This window comes from Monodelphis domestica, chromosome 4 (genome assembly GCF_027887165.1).
Source record: "Monodelphis domestica isolate mMonDom1 chromosome 4, mMonDom1.pri, whole genome shotgun sequence".
NCBI classification, from domain to species: Eukaryota; Metazoa; Chordata; class Mammalia; order Didelphimorphia; family Didelphidae; genus Monodelphis; species Monodelphis domestica.
Genome location: NC_077230.1, coordinates 410,111,806 through 410,131,723, shown reverse-complemented (window position 1 = coordinate 410,131,723; position 19,918 = coordinate 410,111,806). Strand labels below are relative to the sequence as shown.

The 19,918-nt window shown below is 38.7% G+C and overlaps 1 protein-coding gene across 2 annotated transcripts in view; it reads right to left on the bottom strand.

The window, feature by feature from the left end:
- Positions 1-210: 210 nt before the first annotated feature.
- The window catches only part of WRAP73 (WD repeat containing, antisense to TP73), a 45,908-nt gene continuing 26,200 nt past the window's right edge, over positions 211-19,918 (bottom strand). For both annotated transcript variants that reach the window (XM_001376430.4, XM_016422276.2), the window contains 9 exons: positions 18,079-18,151; positions 11,790-11,893; positions 7,513-7,599; positions 6,823-6,957; positions 6,595-6,672; positions 4,670-4,775; positions 1,440-1,565; positions 739-930; positions 211-601 (listed from right to left, as the gene is read on the bottom strand). In XM_001376430.4, coding sequence (XP_001376467.1) covers positions 492-601; positions 739-930; positions 1,440-1,565; positions 4,670-4,775; positions 6,595-6,672; positions 6,823-6,957; positions 7,513-7,599; positions 11,790-11,893; positions 18,079-18,151 — 1,011 coding nt within the window. In that variant the 3' untranslated portion in view covers positions 211-491. The remainder of the gene's footprint in view (positions 602-738; positions 931-1,439; positions 1,566-4,669; positions 4,776-6,594; positions 6,673-6,822; positions 6,958-7,512; positions 7,600-11,789; positions 11,894-18,078; positions 18,152-19,918) is intronic.

Below are 19,918 nucleotides of genomic sequence, written 5' to 3'. Positions count from 1 at the left end.
CCCCCATTGCCCAGCCCTTGCCTTCTTCCTTGGAGCCAATAATCGGTATCCATTCTAAGACAGAAGGTAGGGGTTTAAAAAAGAGAAGGGGAAAGAGGTCCTAGGAGCTGGTTTATAATTCTATCAACTTGATATTTTGATAGTGGTATCTCAGAAACACTAGAGTATGCCCTGAGTCGATCTTAATGGAAAAAAGGTACATCACATTGCTTTGTGAACTTTCAAGTCTTTTATTATAAGTTATTTAAAAAGTCAGTTTTTCTATGTGACATATGTACAAAGATACTTTACTCTAGAAAAATATTTAAAATCAAGGAGGGAAATTAACTTCTAAGAAAACTTCACCCAGACCTTTGTTTCCCACCCTTGTCAAGTGATTTTTTTTTTCAGTACAAAACAAATATGTATTGGATTTATGACATAGCAGCATTTATTCAAGAATCTCCTCAAACTGTAGATCTCAAGAAGTCCTTAAGGCTTTCTGGCTGTAATTATTTTACTCCTTCATTTTCCAGGTAACATAAACATAACTGATCTTTGCTCAGGAGGGCCATGGATTCCCCACTTAGGTGCCAACACAGAGAAAGTACTTGAAAGTCACCTGGAAAAAGTTAAAAAGAAATATTCCAGCACATTCACAGCAATAAGTTGGCTTCATATTAGCTCTATTGGTTACCAGAAGGATGACTAGTTGCAAATCAGGATTTCAGTTGTACAAATAAGATTCACAGCACTCACCTTCCACTGGTACCTGCACTGCTACACAGCCTGCCCGGGACCACAGGTACACTTGGCTTCTCCCAGTGCACATGGCTAGCCGGGCCTGCTGGGGATCCCACTGGAATGAGCGGACGGCTGACAGGTGTTCTAACACCACAAATAATTTCAACTTCTGTATGTCCCAGATCCAAACAGCATTGGGAATGTTATCTAGTGGAAAGAGGCAACTTTATACACATATACTTAAGACTGGGTCCATTCCAGAGTTAAATATCATTTCTTGCCTACTCCAACCCCTTCAGATGCCCCTGTAGAAATGGAAGGTGATGGGCCAATTGTTACGTGGCCAGTAAACCATTTTTCTTAGTTGTAAAATCAGCCAGAGGGCTACATTTTGGCTCAATAAGCAGTATTAAAATTGTTTCATGACTTATTCCCATGTTTATTAGCCCAATTCCACTCTCTCCATGTTTTGCCCCCAAATGGGAAATGAATTATGTGTACCCAAGTCCTTGTAAGAGCCCATCATCTGAATTTGTTTTATGATCATCGCTATTCCTGAGGAGTCACAAAATTTTAACCCTTTGCTTTGGCGGACAACAGTGGCTGCTCTTTTCTGGCAGAATGAATGGATGGAAAAATTGGGAAGGGAACATCCTCCTTTATTCTGAGAGGGTTCATGAAAGGTGAAAGGTCATTTTAGTTGATGGGGTACTGACCATTTCTTGTTGCCAGGAAGCAATTGTCTGGGCTAAATGCTAAGATTCCTATACCAATTTTGGGATTTGGTCGATCAGTGACTGGTTTTGATGTTTGTAAAGAAACTGGAGTTGAGACCACCTCATCTGGAAGAGCACAAGAGAAAAATTAATTGAAAATAGTTTAACTGCATCATGAAAACATCTAAGCAATGAGTATTTTCTGTTAAGATCTTGTGGGACAGCTAGGTGGCTCAGTGGGTTGAGAGCCAGGCTTACAGACAAGAGGTCCTGGGTTCAACTATGACCTCGGGCACTTCATAGCTGTGACCCTGGGCAAGTCACTTAATCCCCATTGCCTAGTCCTTAGCACTTCTGCCTTGGAATCATCATACAGTATTGATTCCAAGATGGAAGGGTTAAAAAAAAAAAAAGACCTGTCATAACAGTGCTAAACAGAAAAGGAGTCACAGAGCTCCTAAGGACTCTGATAGTCTCAAAAAGAACTATATCCACCATTTGTCCCCATCAGAAAGCTGTATAGAAGGAGCCATTTTCTATGGATTGGAAAGTTTGCTTTGAACTGCTGCACCCAAGCTGGGGCTGCATCTTTATAGAAGTACAGGCTGTTCTCCCCCAATCACGGGTCCTACTGAGTCTCAGCTTCCAAAGTTAGCAGTCGATAATAAACAAAACTAGCTACAGCAGCTGGCCCAATAAATCAATAAAGGCGAGCTGCTTACACACTTCGATGGAAACATTTCAACCAAATCGCACAGAACAGTCATCTGTGGCTCTTACTCGCTTCTGTTTTTCTGGTTTCCCTGCCCCACCCTGGTGTGTCTCCCAGTTTGCAGGGACTCCCTAGCTCACCCCCATTTCATCTCCAAACTGCCCAGTCTTGAATTGTCTAGTTCCATCTTGTTACTGGGCAGAAGACAGAGGACCCTGAAATGAAGTGTGACTGTCCTACAGGCACCGTGAGACCCCTCCGTCTCCAAGTCTAGTGCACTCTACTACCCCCCCTGAGATTCTTTAGCAAAACCAGAAATTGCTCTTGGCTGATCTAAGAAAATCTCCATTTTCATAACACTACTGGGGAAGACCTTAGGTAAAATGTCAGGGAACATTGTGGGTCTTCATTCCACTGGACTCCCATGTGTCTTAAAGCCAGCTGGTCTCGAGCAATAATAAGGTATAGGTTTCCTTTTTTAAAAAATCAAATATGTGAAATTTAGGAGGGCAAAAAGGCCCCTGGAGGGAAAAATATGAGAACCATTGAGCACCAGGCAAGATTTTTAAACATTTTAGCAGCGACTATGAATAAACTGAAGAGATCACAACAGACTGAAGCCATAAAGGAAATCCAAGGGAGGAACAAGAGGTGCTTTATAACCAGGTCGGCAGAAGGAGATGCCGAGATCTGACAAAGAACGCCATGTTCATCTCCACGTGCATGGGGAAAAAAGAGGCCCCAGGCATGGCATGGAGGGGCCTGGCCTTGTGCAAGGAGCAGGAAACGGTGCTAACCCATAGCTCTGCCGCTTTACAGGCCTAGTGTGGACTGAGGAAGGAACCTCCTCTAGGGATGGTAGCCCAGCGGGAGAAGAGGCAGCAAGCTGGAACTGATCAAGGACAGAAGCGGCAGAAGTCGAGGGAGTCTCAGATTCAGGCTAAACCACCACCCAGGCAGGATACCCAAAGCCAGGAGGAGCCCAAGGGTCTCTGCTCCAGTTGGCTGAGTCAGACCTGGGCAAGCCCAGAGTGCTGGTGCTCACACTTATACCTGTGTCAGGCATTGTGAAGCCTAGACTTTACCCTGGATCAGACTGCTTCAGGCAAAGCCTGACTGTCCCTGAGATACTGGAATAGCAGAACTCTTGATATCCTGAAAAATTAGCAGCAATATCCAAGAGCAGGGGTATCAAACTCAACTAGAAATTGGGATGTCTAAGCCATACATAAAGATTTCTGGGGCTGCATAGTGATTTAGAAAACCCCAAATTGGGAGCAGCTAGGTGGCTGAGTGAATGGTCAGGCCTCAAGACCAGAGGTCCTGGGTTCAAATTTGAACTCATATACTTCCTAGCTATGTGACCCTAGGCAAGTCATTTAACCCCCATGGCCTAGCCCTTACCACTCTTCTGCCTTGGAACCAATATTTAGTTCTAAGACAGAAGGTGAGGATTAAAAAAAATTCTATAAATTAACATTATATCCTATAGTACTTTTATTTATTTTGTGAAAACATTTCCTAGTCACATTTTAACCTCGTTTGGGCTGCATTTGGAAGTTTTGTGGGTTGCATATTTGACACCTCTGCCCAAGAAGACATAAAAATAGGCTCAAACACACAGCCCAGCCAATTCCTTGAAAATTCCCAGGTTCTGGCCCTAACCAAAAGTCCAAAGTCAGGAAGTAAGACTAGAATAATGAACAAATGAAAATTTAAACAGTCTAATTTCTAAGATGTGGAAAGACTTGATTCAAATTTATATGAATAGGAGTCACATCCCAATTGATAAGTCATCAAAGAATATGAACAGGCAGTTTTCAGAGGAAAAATCCAACCTATCATTAGCCATACGAAAGCATTCCAAATCAACAATAATTAGAAAAATGCAAATTATAGCTCAAGTTTCTACCTCACACCCATCAGATTGGCAAAGGTGACAAAAAAGAGAATGACAACTGGTAAGGACTACCAGAAAAAGCCATATTTTGTGCTTTGAATAGAGCTATGAATTGATCCTGTCACTGTGAAAAGCCATTTGGAATGACATCCCCAAATTTTCTAATCTGTACACACACTTTTAAAGAGGTATTTCAGCTGAGCAAATTATATAAATCTACAGAATGTCACTGTACATGAAAAATGAAGAAAGGGATATTTTCAAAGATACTGAGAAGACCTGTAGAAGTATGCAGAATAAAGGGGGCACAACTAGGAGAACTATTTATATACCATAAAGACAAACAACCATGAAAGCTTAAGAACTCTGATCAATGCAAAAAGGCCACCCATGATTCCAGAGGCCTGATGATGAAGCAGGCGTCCCATCCCAGCAGAAAGGAAACAGCCTCATGCGTACCGAGATACTCAGTTCGGCATAGATAATGTGGGAAGGGTTTTGCTTAACTGCATATTTTTTACTAGGCTTTTGTTTTCCAGTTGGGTGGAAGAAATGAAGTGAAGAAATAAATGCTTGTTAATTAAAAAAAAAAAGAACATTCATCCCTTTGCTTCTTACATTTACTCTCTGTGTTGAAAAGAGAACTGGCTGCTGCTTTGGTTGGTGGGAATGGAAGATTCTCCATTTCTAAATTTTGAGACTTTTCTGTTTCCTTATATACAACCTGAAAGAACAAATACCAAAGTTTATGACAAAGGCAGTGAAACTTGGGAGGTAACCAGGTGAAAGTCTTGTCTTGTAAAATGTAAAGCATACAACTGTAAAGGATAATTATTACTGATGATGACAGAAAATTGTATAAGTGAATCTTAACAGTATGAAAGCATCTCAAATAATGCAATAATTCCCTCTGATGGAAGAAGCCTTTTAGAATCTTCTACAACTAGGAGAGTTCAACCATTGTCAGGACAGGGACAACTCCATTATCGAAACTACAATTAATATATTTTTTCCTAATAACACTTTTAAAAACTGGGGTGCTACCAGGGGCAGTTGGGTTGCCCAGTGGATGGAGAGCCAAGCCTAGAGATGGGGGAGGGGGGGTGTCCTAGGTTCAAATCTCACTCAGACACTTCCTAGCTGTATGGCCCTGGTCAAATCACTTAACCCCCATTGCCTAGCCCTTACTGCTCTTCTGCCTTGGAATCGATACACAGATTGATTCTAAGACAGAAGGTAAGGGTTTTTTAAAAATAAAAAAAGTTTTTAAATTAAAAAAAAAATTTTAAACGGGGTGCTAAGTCTTTAAAAGCTTCCAAAAATAAGGTCAAGAATAAAAGAAAAAAAAACAATTCTAAGTCAACAAATAAGACCCAACCCTCAGGATGACAGACTACAAGTGAGGAAGACACAGTTGCCTCTGTAAGGTACCAAGAGCAATGAAGCTCAGTGTTACCAATGACTGTAAAAGTTTCAAGATAAAATCTTGGGAATTTTTATATACCTGGAAGAGGGCTATAAAGGAGGGAAGAGGTTCAGACAACTACGGTTTTGTAAAACACCAAGAATGGAGTAAGAGAAAACCCGCCTTGGCTATCCCCCTTAATGGAATGATAATATACATGGGCCAGAATGTCATCCAATACCTTTCAAACAGATCTCTGTTCAGGTCACTTGGAACACCAGGGCCAGGAATGTAAAGAAGCCTCAGAAGAAACCAAAGATTCATTCCAAGGATTAGAAGAAGAGGGTTAGGGAGCCAAACACCAAGATAAAGATTGTCTGCATTCCTTCTTATAACCTGACCCTAAACTAATCCAAGGGGTTTGCCTCGGATGTTACCAGAAAATCAACTTGCTTAAAGGATAATTGATAAAGTTGTGCCGTTATTCTGCCCTGTCATCATTTTAGAAGGAAAGGAGCTTCACTCCTTGCCAAGGGCAGAAGAGGGGCTTGCTCATCGAAAAACCAAAGCTGTACAAATTCTATCAACACTGAAATTTTATATGAAACATTTCACAGAATGTCAATTCAGAGGTAGGCATTGTTTCTGCCACACGAGTGGCCAGAGAGTAACTACAGCTTCCTCTTCTCCAGCCTGTCTTCACTGGTGAGAACTTGGGTCAAGATCTGGAAGGGAGAAGCCCCAACAACTAGAACTCCGAAATCTGGATTTTACACATAAAAACAACTTAGAGATCTAGTTAGTGCAGAGCTTCTTTGCCAAAATATCTGGCAAACCAACAAACACTATTTAAAATTGTGCTGGTTTCTCCATTCTATTTTAATCCCTCACTGTAACAGGGGAGGGATCCTATGTTTTTAAAGATCATACTGATAAATTTTAGCCAGAGGGAATTGTATCCTTGGGTCTACACTCAATGGACTACATCTGTCATCTGAGGCCCGGCCTAGTTAAGTTTTTCCAATCATGGTTACTTGTAAAAAAACATGGAAGGATTCTATCTGCATGATGAAGACTACAATCAATAAAAATCAAGCACTTTTGCAATTTTTACTAGCAGCATAAACTCCAAACTTACTATCTTGGGGTTATTAATGGTCGTAGTATGGCCAAAGTCTGTAATCATCTTCCAAGTCACATGGTTAAGAATCCGCACCTGTTTGAAGAAATAAAGCCAGCATTGCTATTTTTGTTTTGCTCTAAACACACGCGACTAATTTCTCAAAGTTTTACACACACACACACACACACACACACACACACACACACACACACACACACACACACACACACACATGCTCTCTACCTTTTCATCATAGCTGCCGATGGCCAAAAACTGGCTGCTAGGGCTCCAGGCTATAGTCTTGATACCTAGAGACCACTCATACGCAGAGTATGTTGACAACAACCGGCCATCCAGGGAATACAGCAAAACTTTATACTGTAAACAAGAAAATCCAATTTTTGAATGATGCTGTCAGAACATTTAAGAACCAACCTTTCAGAATATTACACAATGTCATAAAGTAGCAATACTAGTTGAGATTGACACGGCCCTTTCAAATGCTCTTTACATAGCCTGACTATCAGTCATAATGACCCTGAGAAAGAGGTTCTCTTGCTATTAATATCCTTATTTTACAGAGGAGGAAACTGAAGCTCAGAACCCAAGTGGCTTGTCCACTGTCACAATTAGTGAATGTCAGAGGCAGAATTTGAGCCAAGAAAAAGTCTATTCCCTATGTCAATAATTAACAAGTAAAGAATGTTAGACATTTACTTCCTTCTCAGAGGGGTTGAAGAAATTAAGAAAATACATATTTGTTATGCACTTCAGTTCTATTCTGAGGCCTCTTTGAAGTGATGGTGACATGAGGCCACTCTGGCAGGTCCTGCTCACCTGGAAGGCCTCTTCTAGGCCTGGTGAAGTTCTGTATAAAAGTAGCAAGCCAACAGCTATCCGTGAGATCCCTAAAAACAAGTATTTTCTTCATACCTCCAAACAACTGTCCCAAGCTGCCAACACACATCCATTTGGAGCCCATTCAATCCCAGCAAGGTCTTGGGTGTCTGTGTCAAAATGCTACAAAAGAGAAGAACATGAGGGAAGGTGGGGTAGGGAAGGAAACAAATTTTAAAAAGATTTCTTTAAACCCCAAATTATATGCCCTTTGATCGTTCAAGCATGCAAAGGCTAATGGATCACAGGTACACTGGCTGTAAAGGGCGGCAGGGAACCCTGGAGGTCACCAAGTTCCAGTCCCTGATTGTAAAGATAAGTAAGAACTGGGGCCTGCAGGTTAAAGGATTTGCCCAGGGTCACAGAGCCAAGTGAGTCAGGATTTGAAGTCAGTTCTTTCTGACTTAGAGCCCAGCGCTCTATCCACGTTTCATTCTGCTTCTAATTTTTTATTTAATATCCTAAATATAGCTTCCAGGAACAAATAAGGTCCTTCTCCAAGGAAAAAAATAGTTTTATTGATGCCCAGAGTCTAATCTGATCCTGTCAAAAGGGAGACAGGTTTCATTATCCCTTTTCCAGAGTATTACAAGAGCTCTTTCCAGTTACATCATGGTGGTCACTTTTCTATACAGTGTTCTTTTGGTTCTGCCTATTTCATTCTGCATCGATTCACATAAACCTTCCCCATGTTTCTGCCCCATCTTCAAATTAATTTCCTTTCTGCTACAATCTCCCATTCCATTTATACAGAGGCAGTCAGGGGGAGTGGTTAGAGCTGGCCATGGTTCTCTGTCAGGGAACTTCAGGCTCAGGCCTGTTTTTCTAAACCCTTACCTTCCATCTTGGAGTCAATACTGTGTATTGGCTCCAAGGCAGAAGAGTGGTAAGGGCTATCAGCGGCAATGGGGATTAAGTGACTTGTCTAGGGTCACACAGCTGGGAAGTGTCTGAGGCCAGATTTGAACCCAGGACCTCCTATCTCCAGGCCTGGCTCTCCATCCACTGAGCTACCCAGCTGCCCCCCCCCCTCCTTTTTTTAAGCCCTTACCTTCCATCTTAGAATCAATAATGTGTATTGGTTCCAAGGCAGAAGAGTGGTAAAGACTAGGCAATGGAAGTTAAGTGACTTTTCCAGGGTCACACAGCTGGGAAGTGCTGGAGGCCAGATTTGAACCCAGGACCTCCAGTCTCTAGGCTTGGTTCTCAATCTTATTATCAGGTCTTTGCAAAAATCCTGCTAGGAATGTTTTGTTACCCATTAAATTTTTATTTCTGCTGTTGTCCTCTGAGATTTATGATTGGGTATAAATAGTACATGCAAACAATTAAATCCCTTTTCTTACATAACTCCAAACTGTTTTACAGAGTTTTTGGAAAACAAGTAGTTTCAGAAATGCAAATTAAAAAAACTCTGAGGCACCATCTCACATCTATCAAATTGGCTAAAATGAGAGAAAGGGAAAAATGACAAATGCTGGAGAAGATGCAGTAAAACTGAGACCTTCTTACACTATTGGTGGAAGAGTAAACTAATCCAACCATTTTGAAGAAGAATGTGGCATTATGCCTAAAGAGTAATAAAACTGTGTATATACTTTTACACAGCAATAGCACCATTAGGTCTGTTTCCCAAAGTGATGAGGGAAAAAGGAAAAGAATCTATATATTCTAATATTTTTATTACTGCTCTCTTTGTGGTGGCAAAAAAAAACCAAAACAAACAGGAAACTGAAGGGATGCCCATCAATTGGGGAATGGCTGAACAAGCTGTGGTATATGAATGTAATGGAATATAACTGCGCTATAAGAGCAGGTTGATTTTAGAAAAACATGGAAAGGCATGAGATAATATAGTGAAACCAGCAAAACCAAGAGAACACTGTATACAGTAAAAGCAATGCTGTTTGAAGAGTACCTGTGAATGACTAAGCTATTTTGAGTAATATGAATATTCAAGTCAACTAAAAACAGCTAAGAAAGAAAAATGCTATACGCCTCCAGAGAATTAACTGATATACTGAAATATGTATGAAACATGGTTTCACGTATATATGTGTCACAAGCTTGTGTTCTCTAGTGTGAGGCTGGGAGGGAAACAGTTCAGAACTCAGAATATAATCCCCAAAAAAGGGGGGAAAAAGAAAGAAAACCAAAAGCTGCACTAATAGTGTCTTTCCCAAAGCCTGATCCAATGTTTCCATTTTTAGTTATCTTTGCCAGTTCTGTGAAGTAAAACTAAAACCTCTTCTATAATTATCAATCTGGACCACATATTCACATGGTCACATTTGTTTGAGCTCTTCAAAAGGGGAATGGCTTGTGGTCTTATACATTTGATTCACTATGTATTTTAGCAGACCTTCTCAGTGACATTGGACACCTTGTTTTTTTCCATTTACTGGTTTCCTAATTCTATCTGAATTATGCAATGGCTTTTTAATTTTACGTAATCCAAATTATCCCTCATATTTTTTACTGCTTAGCTCTTAGGCCTTGTTTGACTAAGAATTCTCTCCCAAGACAGTCATGAAAGGTACTTCCAATGGTCTCCATTTTTTAATGACATGGAGTAGATTGTGTGTTAGTCTAAACTAAATTTCCATTAGCTTTCCAGCTTTTCTAGAAGTTCCTTTTAAATATGAGTTCTTCCCCCAGGAATTTACATTCTTGGTTTAATACTGACATTTAAACTCTGGGCTATAGTTGCTTCTGATTGTTGCTTATCTAATCTATTTCACTAATCTATGCTGCTAATTGAATTACTTATTTAAATCAATTGTTATTGTTTTGTCATGTAATCTGAGGTTTGGTAATATAATGCCCTCTTCATTTTTTCCATTTACTTCAAATGATTTAATTATTATCTTGTCAACTCCTATAAAATACCCTGTGATAATCTATTACAATGCTAGGTCCTGAAGTTAATTTGGGTAGTAACATCATTTTTATTATATTAGCATTGTCCAACCTAAATTGAATCTCTAATGAAGTCTTCTTTTATTTGAGTAAAAGAGTTTGTACTTTATAGAAGTGCAGTGTCTGGCTTAAAATACTTAACTCCCAGATTTTTTATACATGTCAAAAATTATTTTGAATGAAATTTGTCTTATTTTCTCCTGGTTCTTTTTTATATTGCATAAAAATGCTTATGATTTTACAGGATTTCTTTGTTTCCTGCAACTTTAATGAAGCTATCAATTATCTCAATTAAGTTTTTTGGATAGTTCTCTGAAAGAAGTAAACTATGGTGCCATATGCTTGCCCAGGGTCACACAACTAGGAAGTATCTGAGGTCAAATTTGAACCTAAAACCCCGAGTATCTGGGCCTGACTCTCAATCCACTGAGTCATCTAGCTTCTCCCTCTTTACATGCTTTTTTGATTTTTAGGATTAAAACACAAATGAGGTCTTTTTCAAAGGCTTTTCCTTCAGATAGTTAAATGATCATGTGGACTTTATGGTTTATATAATTATTTATATTTGTCATTTCCGTAGAGGTTGTGGCAGGTGAAAGATGAAATGACTGAGGGAACAAAGCAACACATGCCAACTGCCAACTATATTAGGACCAGGACCCTTCCTTAGGCTAATTTGTTTGGTTTGGGTATCAGTATTGTATTTGTCTTTAAATTAATACTTAACTGTTGAAGATTACAAAACAAGCAAATGAAAGCATTAAGTCCAATACTATACTTAATTTGCTGCAGTAAACTAATAATCTATGAGCCTACACATAATTTATATGATAGCAGCTATGTTACAGATAATTTACATGGCACTACTAAGAAAAAGTAAAATCATTCTATTTTGAAAATTCACTACCTCTTCTACGGCACAAATGTTAAGGAGACTTTACCAATATGTGAAAATGAAAAAGTTGGGCTAAAAACCAATTGCTGACTTCTAGGAATGTGAAACATTCATATTTAGTATAAATCCATCCTAATCTTCTCTACTTAAAGTATTTCCTCCCCAAATTCCTTACATCTCTCTACTAAATGTTTCCTCTATATTTATCATAATACCTCTACCTCAATTATATATATGCATGCACATGTGTGTATATATGCACGTATGTAGATACACATGTAATGTGTATGTATGTGTGAATGTGTATTTCATTACTTGAGGGAAGGGGTTGTGGTATTTTTTTTCACTCCTGGTACTTAGTACAATGTTTGCACAACAGTAATTGTTTAACAAAAAATTGATGAATTGAAAAATAAAAATTAAAAAAATTAACCCATCCTAGTAGATTAAGAAATATACCTCCAAAATGTGTTTTTAGCAGTAACCAGAAATGTCTCACCCTCAGGAGCTGCCAGTCACTACACACAAAGAGGCTGATAAAATCTTTGCAGTCACGCCTTTCTGCCAAGGCCATGTAGCGGCCATCCTTTGTAAAGCTTATTCCTATCAGAAAGAGGAAAATTCAGTGGATTTATGAGGAAGAGCAGTAAAATCACAGGAATAATTTTTTGCAAAGAAGGAAAAAAAATGGGGCAAAGGTAGGGGAAATAGCAAACAAAAACAAATCAACCTAATTTCTTTAGATAGTACTTTTTAACCAGACTTGTGATTTCCTATGTAGAGAGTGCTCCCGGTGAGGGACTTCCTCCACCAATCCAGATCAGCACTGTCTCTGAAGCCAAATGTCTTAGGAACACCCAAAGGAGTGGAGGCCTCTTCATGGTCCAGCCAGAATGTCCTGGGGTGAATCTAGAAGCCAGGCCTTCCTGATTCTGAGTTTACTCTCATACTATGCTGCCCTTCTCACCATAGATGGATTTATAGTTGTCAAAGAATTACAGCAATACAGATACAATATAGTTTTTTATTGTTGTTGTTGTTGTTTTTATATAAACCCTCACCTTCTGTCTTGGAACCAATACTGTGTATTGGTTCCAAGGCAGAAGAGTGGTCAAGAGCTAGCTAGGCAATGGGGTCAAGTGACTTGCCTAGGCTAGACATGGCTAGGATGTGTCTGAAGTCAAATTTGAACCCAGGACCTCCCATCTCTGGGCCTGACTCTCAATCCAACTGAGCCACCCAGCTGCCCCCTACAATATATTTTTGATATTCAATGTAATCTTTATTAGATGACCCAGAAAAACACTTCAGTATCTTCTTGTACTTCAGCAATTATTACTATATTGTAGATATTCCAAAAAAGTCAGAAATATTGATATAGTCATATAAAGTAACTTCTTACTGTATGTCTTTTCCACTTAGAAATCAGCTTATTTAACTGAAGGGAACTTAAGTTATTAGGTTAAACAAAATTATGATATTATACCAAAAAAGTCTATGGCCTCTTATATCAGAAGTCTCAAAATCATTTCAATTTTTAAAAATATTTGATTTAATTCATAAGGCAAATATTTATGAGGAATCTACTAAATAATGTGCCAGGCACTGTGCTCAGGATGCAAGATAAAAATGACTCTCTCCTGCCCTCAATGAGGGCAGAAATAAATGCACACAGATATAGGAAATATGTAATCAAACTAATTTCAAGGAGGTAAGATTTTAGCGACTGGAGTGGGTCAAGGTAGGCTTCCTGTAGGAGTTATCATATGAGCTGAGCTTTGAAGAAAATCCAGGATTCTACAAGATGGATGTGAGGATAAAGTACAAGGAGAGCAAACAGTCCATACAAAGCTATGAGATGGGATGGGGAACACTAAGCGGACTAAGTGAACCTGAAACAGAATGCGTGAAAGCTGAAATCCTGATACTACTGCTAGATATATTCCCTAAAGATGCCAAAGACCAAGAGAAAAGATTCCAAATGGAAAAAATATTTATAGAAGCGACTTTTTATGATAGTAAAGAACTGTGAACAGTGAGTGGGTGAGCATCAAGTGGGAATGATTGAACAACTCTAGTATGTTCATATAATGGACTATTATTGCATCATAACAAATGATGAACAAGATGCAGAAAAATATGAGAAGACTTGTATGAACGAATAGAAGGATCTAGGAGGAAAATGTCCATGATGGTCACAACACTAGGAAGGAAAACAATTTTGAGAGACTTTAGTACTTTGATTAATGAGGCGATCAATCTTGACAGGATTGATAATCAAACATGCTTTCCAGATCTTGGCAGAGAGAGCTGATAGACTAGAGGTACGTGAAAGATATATTTTCAGATGTAGCCCACATCTTCAATAGTTTGCTTGGCTCTATTTATTAATTACAAGCTCTTAGAGTTGGGGGAGGGGGCAGGGATAGAATTAGTGAGTAACAAGGAAGTAAAGAGCATTAATAAAACCTTCTTAAGGATACAACAAAGAGATGATAAAAAATTTGGACAAGATATGGACAAACAGGGCAACTGTTATATTCATAAGCAATTTATTATACACTTTAAAAATTGCAATGTAAGTTGAGTTTCATATATAATAAATATTCCTCTTTTGTTTTCTGTTTACTGAAATGCTCCTTTCAGAAATTATTAATCTAACAGTCATGAATAAAACATGAACATTTAAGTCCATAATAAAAAAAGAACATTTTAATATTTTTTAAATGAAGTAGGAGTCAAACCATGGAAGGCTTTAAAAACCGAACAGGAAAAACTGTGTTATGTCCTAGAAATTGAGCTTTTAAAACAAAGATAAAGAATTTAATAAGCACAAATATTTCCATAGAGAAGGAATGAGCATTGCCTAAGAAACTGTGAGTCTACTCTTAAAAGCAGGGGCTTAAAAAAAAAAAATCCTTGGGGCAGCTGGGTCCCTCATGGATTGAGAGCCAGACCTAGAGACAGGAGGTCTTGGGTTCAAATGTGACCTCAGACACTTCCTAGCTGTGTGACCCTGGGCAAGTTATTTAACCCCCCATTGCCTAGCCCTTACTGCTCTTCTGCCTTGATTCTAAGGTGGAAGGTAAGGGTTTAAAAACAAGCAAACCTTACCTTCTGTCTTAGAATCAAGATTAAGTGTTGGCTTCAAGGCAAAAGAGCAATAAGGGCTAAGTCACTGGGGGTTGAGTGACATGCCCAAGATCACATAGCTAGGAAGTATCTGAAACTACTTTTGAACCTAGGATTTCCTGTCTCTAGGCCTGGCTCTCTAGCCACTGAGCATACCTGCCTGCCCTTCATATAGCATTTCTTTTAAACCCTTGACTTCTGTCTTAGAATTAATACTTTATATTGGTTCCAAGGCAGAAGAGCCATAAGGATTAGGCAAGGGGTGACATGTCCAGGATCACGCAACTAGAAAGTATCAGGACCTCTTGTCTTTGTGCCTGGTTCTCAATCCACCGAGTCACATAGCTGCCTCCAGCTTTTTAATAAGTATATATTAAGTTTAACACAACCATACCCACACTGACTAGCTTGTGGTCCCCCTCTGAACTTCTTATTCATCCCTTTTATGCTTTAAAGAATTATTTCATTTCCCTTCCTCCTTTTTGTACACTATCCAATCCCCCTTTACTGCCCTCTATAATACTCCCTCCCAAAAAACCATCCTCTCTTGAACCAATAAAAATAGTCAAGCAAAACAAAGCTATTCAATGACCATATCTGAAAACTGCTATCTTATCCTGCATCTCTAGGCAATGGTCACTGCACTGACCATAATTCTTAAGTATTTCACATTCATGGTTCCTGGGTTTGGTCACTTCAATCTCCATCAGTGCAAACAAATTCTCCCATATTTCCCTGAATTGGTCTGTGTCATGCTTTGCTCTATCCCATCCCCTTTGCCTCTGTCCTCAGCCTCTTCTGTTCTCTGTATACTATCTCCCATGAAGATCTCTGAACCCCCATGTTCCATTGTCACCTCTATACAGAAGACTCAGATCTTTCCATAGAGCCCTAGTCTTGCCCCTGAGCTCCAGAGCAGCAGCATCAACTGTCTACAGGAATTTCAAAATGGATCTCATATAAAACTCAACCTCAACACATCCAGGGAAGAATTTATTATCTTTCCCCTAAACCCACCCCGATTCCAAACTATTCCATCACCTTTGAAGGCACCACCCCCCTCCCAGCTACCCGGCTTTTTAACCTATTAGCCTTGATTCTTCTCTTGCCTCGGATGTTCACTCAGTCACTAATGTCATCTTGTCATCTCTATGTCCACAACACCTCTCCCATACTTCTCTCTACTAACTCAGCCACCACCCTAGTTCAGGCTTTCATCCCCTCTCACCTGGACTACAATGGACTCCTAAGCGGCCTCTCCTCCATTCCAAATCCACTAAAGTGACTATATAAGGTATAGGTTTGATCATGTCACCCAATTACACAAGAGTCTCCTCTGGCTCCCTATTATCTCTTAAGATAAAAGATAATTTTTTTTTCATTTAAAGTTCTTTACAATGTGGCCCCTTCCTTTCTTTCCAATTTTCTTATACAATACTCTCCCCTCCATAAATTCCGTCATTCTACCATACTGAACTATGTGATGTTCTGTGAATAGGATGCCTCATCTTCTGTCCCCATGTCTTTGCACTGTCTCTCCCTGATGCCTGGAATGCTTTCCCGCTTGCCCTCCTAGATTCCCTGGCTTCCTTAAGGAACTAGCTCAGACACCACCTACCTGCAAATGCCCTTCCCTGGAAAGTTACCTTACACCTACTCTGTTTGATTTTGTATATATCTATATATGTTCATGTTACCTCCTCCATTAAAATGTTCTGTTTTTGTTCTCTCTTTGTAATTCCAATGCTTAGCACAGTGCCTGGCACATATTAAACAATTACTAAACGGTTATTCACTCACTGATTAAATTACATTCATCATCCATAATTCAATATCCATAATTCATATCCATATGGATCCAAAATCCATAATTCAAATGATGGATACCCAATTTGTGTCCAGTTCTTTGCTTAGATAAGAAGTTGCTGCTATAAATATTTTGGTAGGAGTCCTTTCCCTCTTTAATGTCTTTGGGGCATGCTTAGTAGTCTTAGCAATGGGCCAAAAGGCATACATAATTTAATGATTTTTAAGGTTATGGTGACAGCTAGGTGGCACCATATGCAGAATGCTACACCTGGAGTAAGGAAGACTCTTTCTGAGTTCACATCCAGTTCCAAACACTTACTAGCTATGTGACTCTGGGCAAGTCACTTCTGTTTGCTTCCTCATTTGTCAAAAGAGATGGAGAAGGAAATTGCAAACCACTCTAGTATCTTTGTCAAGAATACCCCAAATGGAGTCATAAAGAATTGGACATGACTGAAAATGTTTTGACAACTTCCGATTCTGTTCTTCCTGGTGCAGATTCCTACAAGTAACTTAGTTTGGCTTTCATTTTGGCTCCCTTATCCCGGAGATTGAAGTTAAAATTAGACCACAGAATCACAAACTTCCCTTTTACATCAGAATCTAGTCCTTTCTCTTTTATAGTATGGCAATTTTCTGTAGTCCTAGCTGCCAATATTGCTGCAATTGTCCTGCAGGATTGTAGGATATAAGTCACTTTAACTGGACCTTGCTGGTGATTCAAGGACCTGTTATGGGTTTATGCTTTTTTACTCATAACTTTATACATGTAAGATTTTAATATATATAAATATTTTTATCCAGAATTTAATTATTTCTCTTTTATTTGGGTTTTTGAGGGGGTTCTTTTGAAAATCCATTCATATACCTCATAATTCAGTCATGCAACACCCTCAGAGGAGACTGTATAATTATCCTAAAATCCAAGGTTTAAAATTTTTTTGAGAAATTTTAGGAAAAGAAAATCACTAACATCTCAAATCAAAAAAGCAGATCTTTTGGAGAAGGTGCCAAAGGGATGCCTGCAGAAACCACACTGCAACAAAATATCCAGAGTGAACTTTGGGATATAATGAACTGAACTGAACTGAAGGGGGCTGAACATATTTATTCTGAATGTAAACTCTTATGCCAAACAGGAATGCCCCCTAATTGGTGTTTTGTCAATGCATCTATCAATAATTTTTTTCGTTTTCTTTCTCTTTTCTTTCCCTTTTATCCATAAATTGTTGCAATTTCCCCTTTGTAAAGTACATTATGTTATGTACCTCTAGCCAGAGAATCTCTAGAGGTATAAGCTGATTATATGAAATGATTCATTGGGGAGACTAGGCATGTTAATCTCCCCAAACCCTCAGTTGGAGAGATTTCAACATGCTCATCTCCTAGTAGAATCACAGGGGGATTGTATAAAGGGAATTCCCTCCCCCTCTGGGGTTGTGGACTTACTTCCCGAATCCCATTTGTGTGCCTGCACTATGTGACTGGACATTACGTGAACACATGAGCGGAAGGATAAAGGAAGGAGTGAGGGGCACACGCATTCTCTATTCCCTGGATGGCTGCGGTGTAGGAGTCTGGGTGAGCACCATGCAGGTGGAGCAACCATGTGGTCAGGTGAGAAAACAGGCTTTAATCCTCTACCTAATTTTCTTTCTTCATTTTAAGTGATAATTAAACTCTATGGAAACTAAGAACCTGAAGTTTGTAATTTAATTATAACAAAGGTTGAAGGAGAGGTGGCTATACCTAATTCAGTAACATAGGCTTGATCAGTATATGCAATTCCAATTCTCTTTTGTTGACCTATTTTAAAAACTCTCCTGAGAAGAATCTGATACACTCACCTTGCTGACAGGCTTTCGGATATTTGATATAGGATACAGATTTTGTACACAAGGACCAGACTGTTATCCGTAGCTATGAGAGAGAAGGAGAGGGAAGAAAAAGAGACAACATATGTTTAAAATTTCAAATTCTAAAATAATGTCCAATTCATATACCTAAATCAGACCTTCCAAACGGACAAAGTTTAGGAAATTTAAATAGTTCTTTACTACTGGAGAAGAAAACATGAAAAGTGTTAGTTATCTCAAAGTTTTTCTCCCTTCTTCTTTAATTTTTTTTTAAAACCTTACTTTCTGTCTTGGAATCAATATTAAGTATCTGTTCTAAGGCAGAAGAGCAGTAAGGGCTAGGTAATGGGATTAAGTGACTTGTCTAAGGTCACACAGCTAGGCCAGTTTTGAACCTAGCACCTCTGGTCTCCAGGCCTAACACTCTATCCACTGAGTTGCCTAGCTGCCCTTCCCCTTCATAATATTTAGTGGGATGCATATTTTTATATAATCAGTCAGACAAGGAGTTAGATTTTTCAAAATTGGTTTAAATATATGCACATACAACACATGTACTCACTTCTACAGTCTCTGTTTTTAAAAATAAAAACACTCACACTAACCTGTTTTAATTTTATAATACAATTTTATTGAGTACTTCTAAGTATTATAATATAGCTATATTTTTACAAAAGTCAGTTGTTTTAAATCATCTAATTCACTAATTCCTGTCATTAAACAGTGTAGGTTTTTTCTCCAAATAAATAAATAAATAAGTTACAGAAAAATCACTTCCACCAAGCATATTAATTCACTATTACCTACAAAGAGTTTATCTGATTTATGGGACTATCTTCCTTCTCAACATCAAGAAATATTTTGAACTATGGACTATAGTAATGACTAACAGAGTTGTTGGCCAAAGAAAGAAGGGGATAATTAATTGCCTGATCATTGAGTGTCCAGCAACATCTCTGACAATTTTTGCATTTTATATCTTCTTGACACCATTTCTTCCCCTAGTGTATATAACTTAGCGCTGCCAATATAGGATAATATAAGGTCATATCAAGAAACAGCTTATTAAGAAATTCTGACACAGAGAACCCTGAGCCAAGGACTTTAGGAAGATGCTAAAGAAACAGAAATGAACTTATATGCAACATTATTTATTGGTCTGTACAAAGAACAATAGCTAGTCAGGCCCTGATGGATAGATGTCTTAAACAGTATCTAAGCCAGTATAAAATGGGTACTAACTATATTTCTGGAAGACTAATATGGAGACAGAAACAAGCCCATATAAAAGCTGCTATTTAAATGGCAAGCATTGGCCCATCAATTCAATCCAAAAAAAGAAGCAGCTTTTCCTTTGCACCCTACAATCTCATAAAGTATACGGTCATACCCAGCATTCTAAAACTCAAGCACAACATAGATGGAGTACATTAAATTTCACTTGGATTTTGTTTTCATCCTTGATAATAATTTCCAAGATGCTCATGAGTTTTTGGAAATGTGTAAAACACCAACATTTCCAGCAACTGGGCCAGGTACACAACATAAAAAAGGCCTCAAATCTTAGGGTGGAAGAGTACACAGCAAACTTTAAAAAGACAAATAGCATGGAAAGCTGAACTATTATTTAAAATAGCAAATGTGAATGCACTGGGACTCGATAAAGTCCCAGGATAAAGACCAAATGCTGAATGACCATTTCCTATCAGCTCAAAGTGATTTCTAGAAATGTAGAAATCTGGAAGAATGTATAAAATGGAAATGGGAATTTTTGAATCAAGAAAATACTACATTCAGAATTGGAAGCAGAGCAAGCAGCACTGTGGTATTG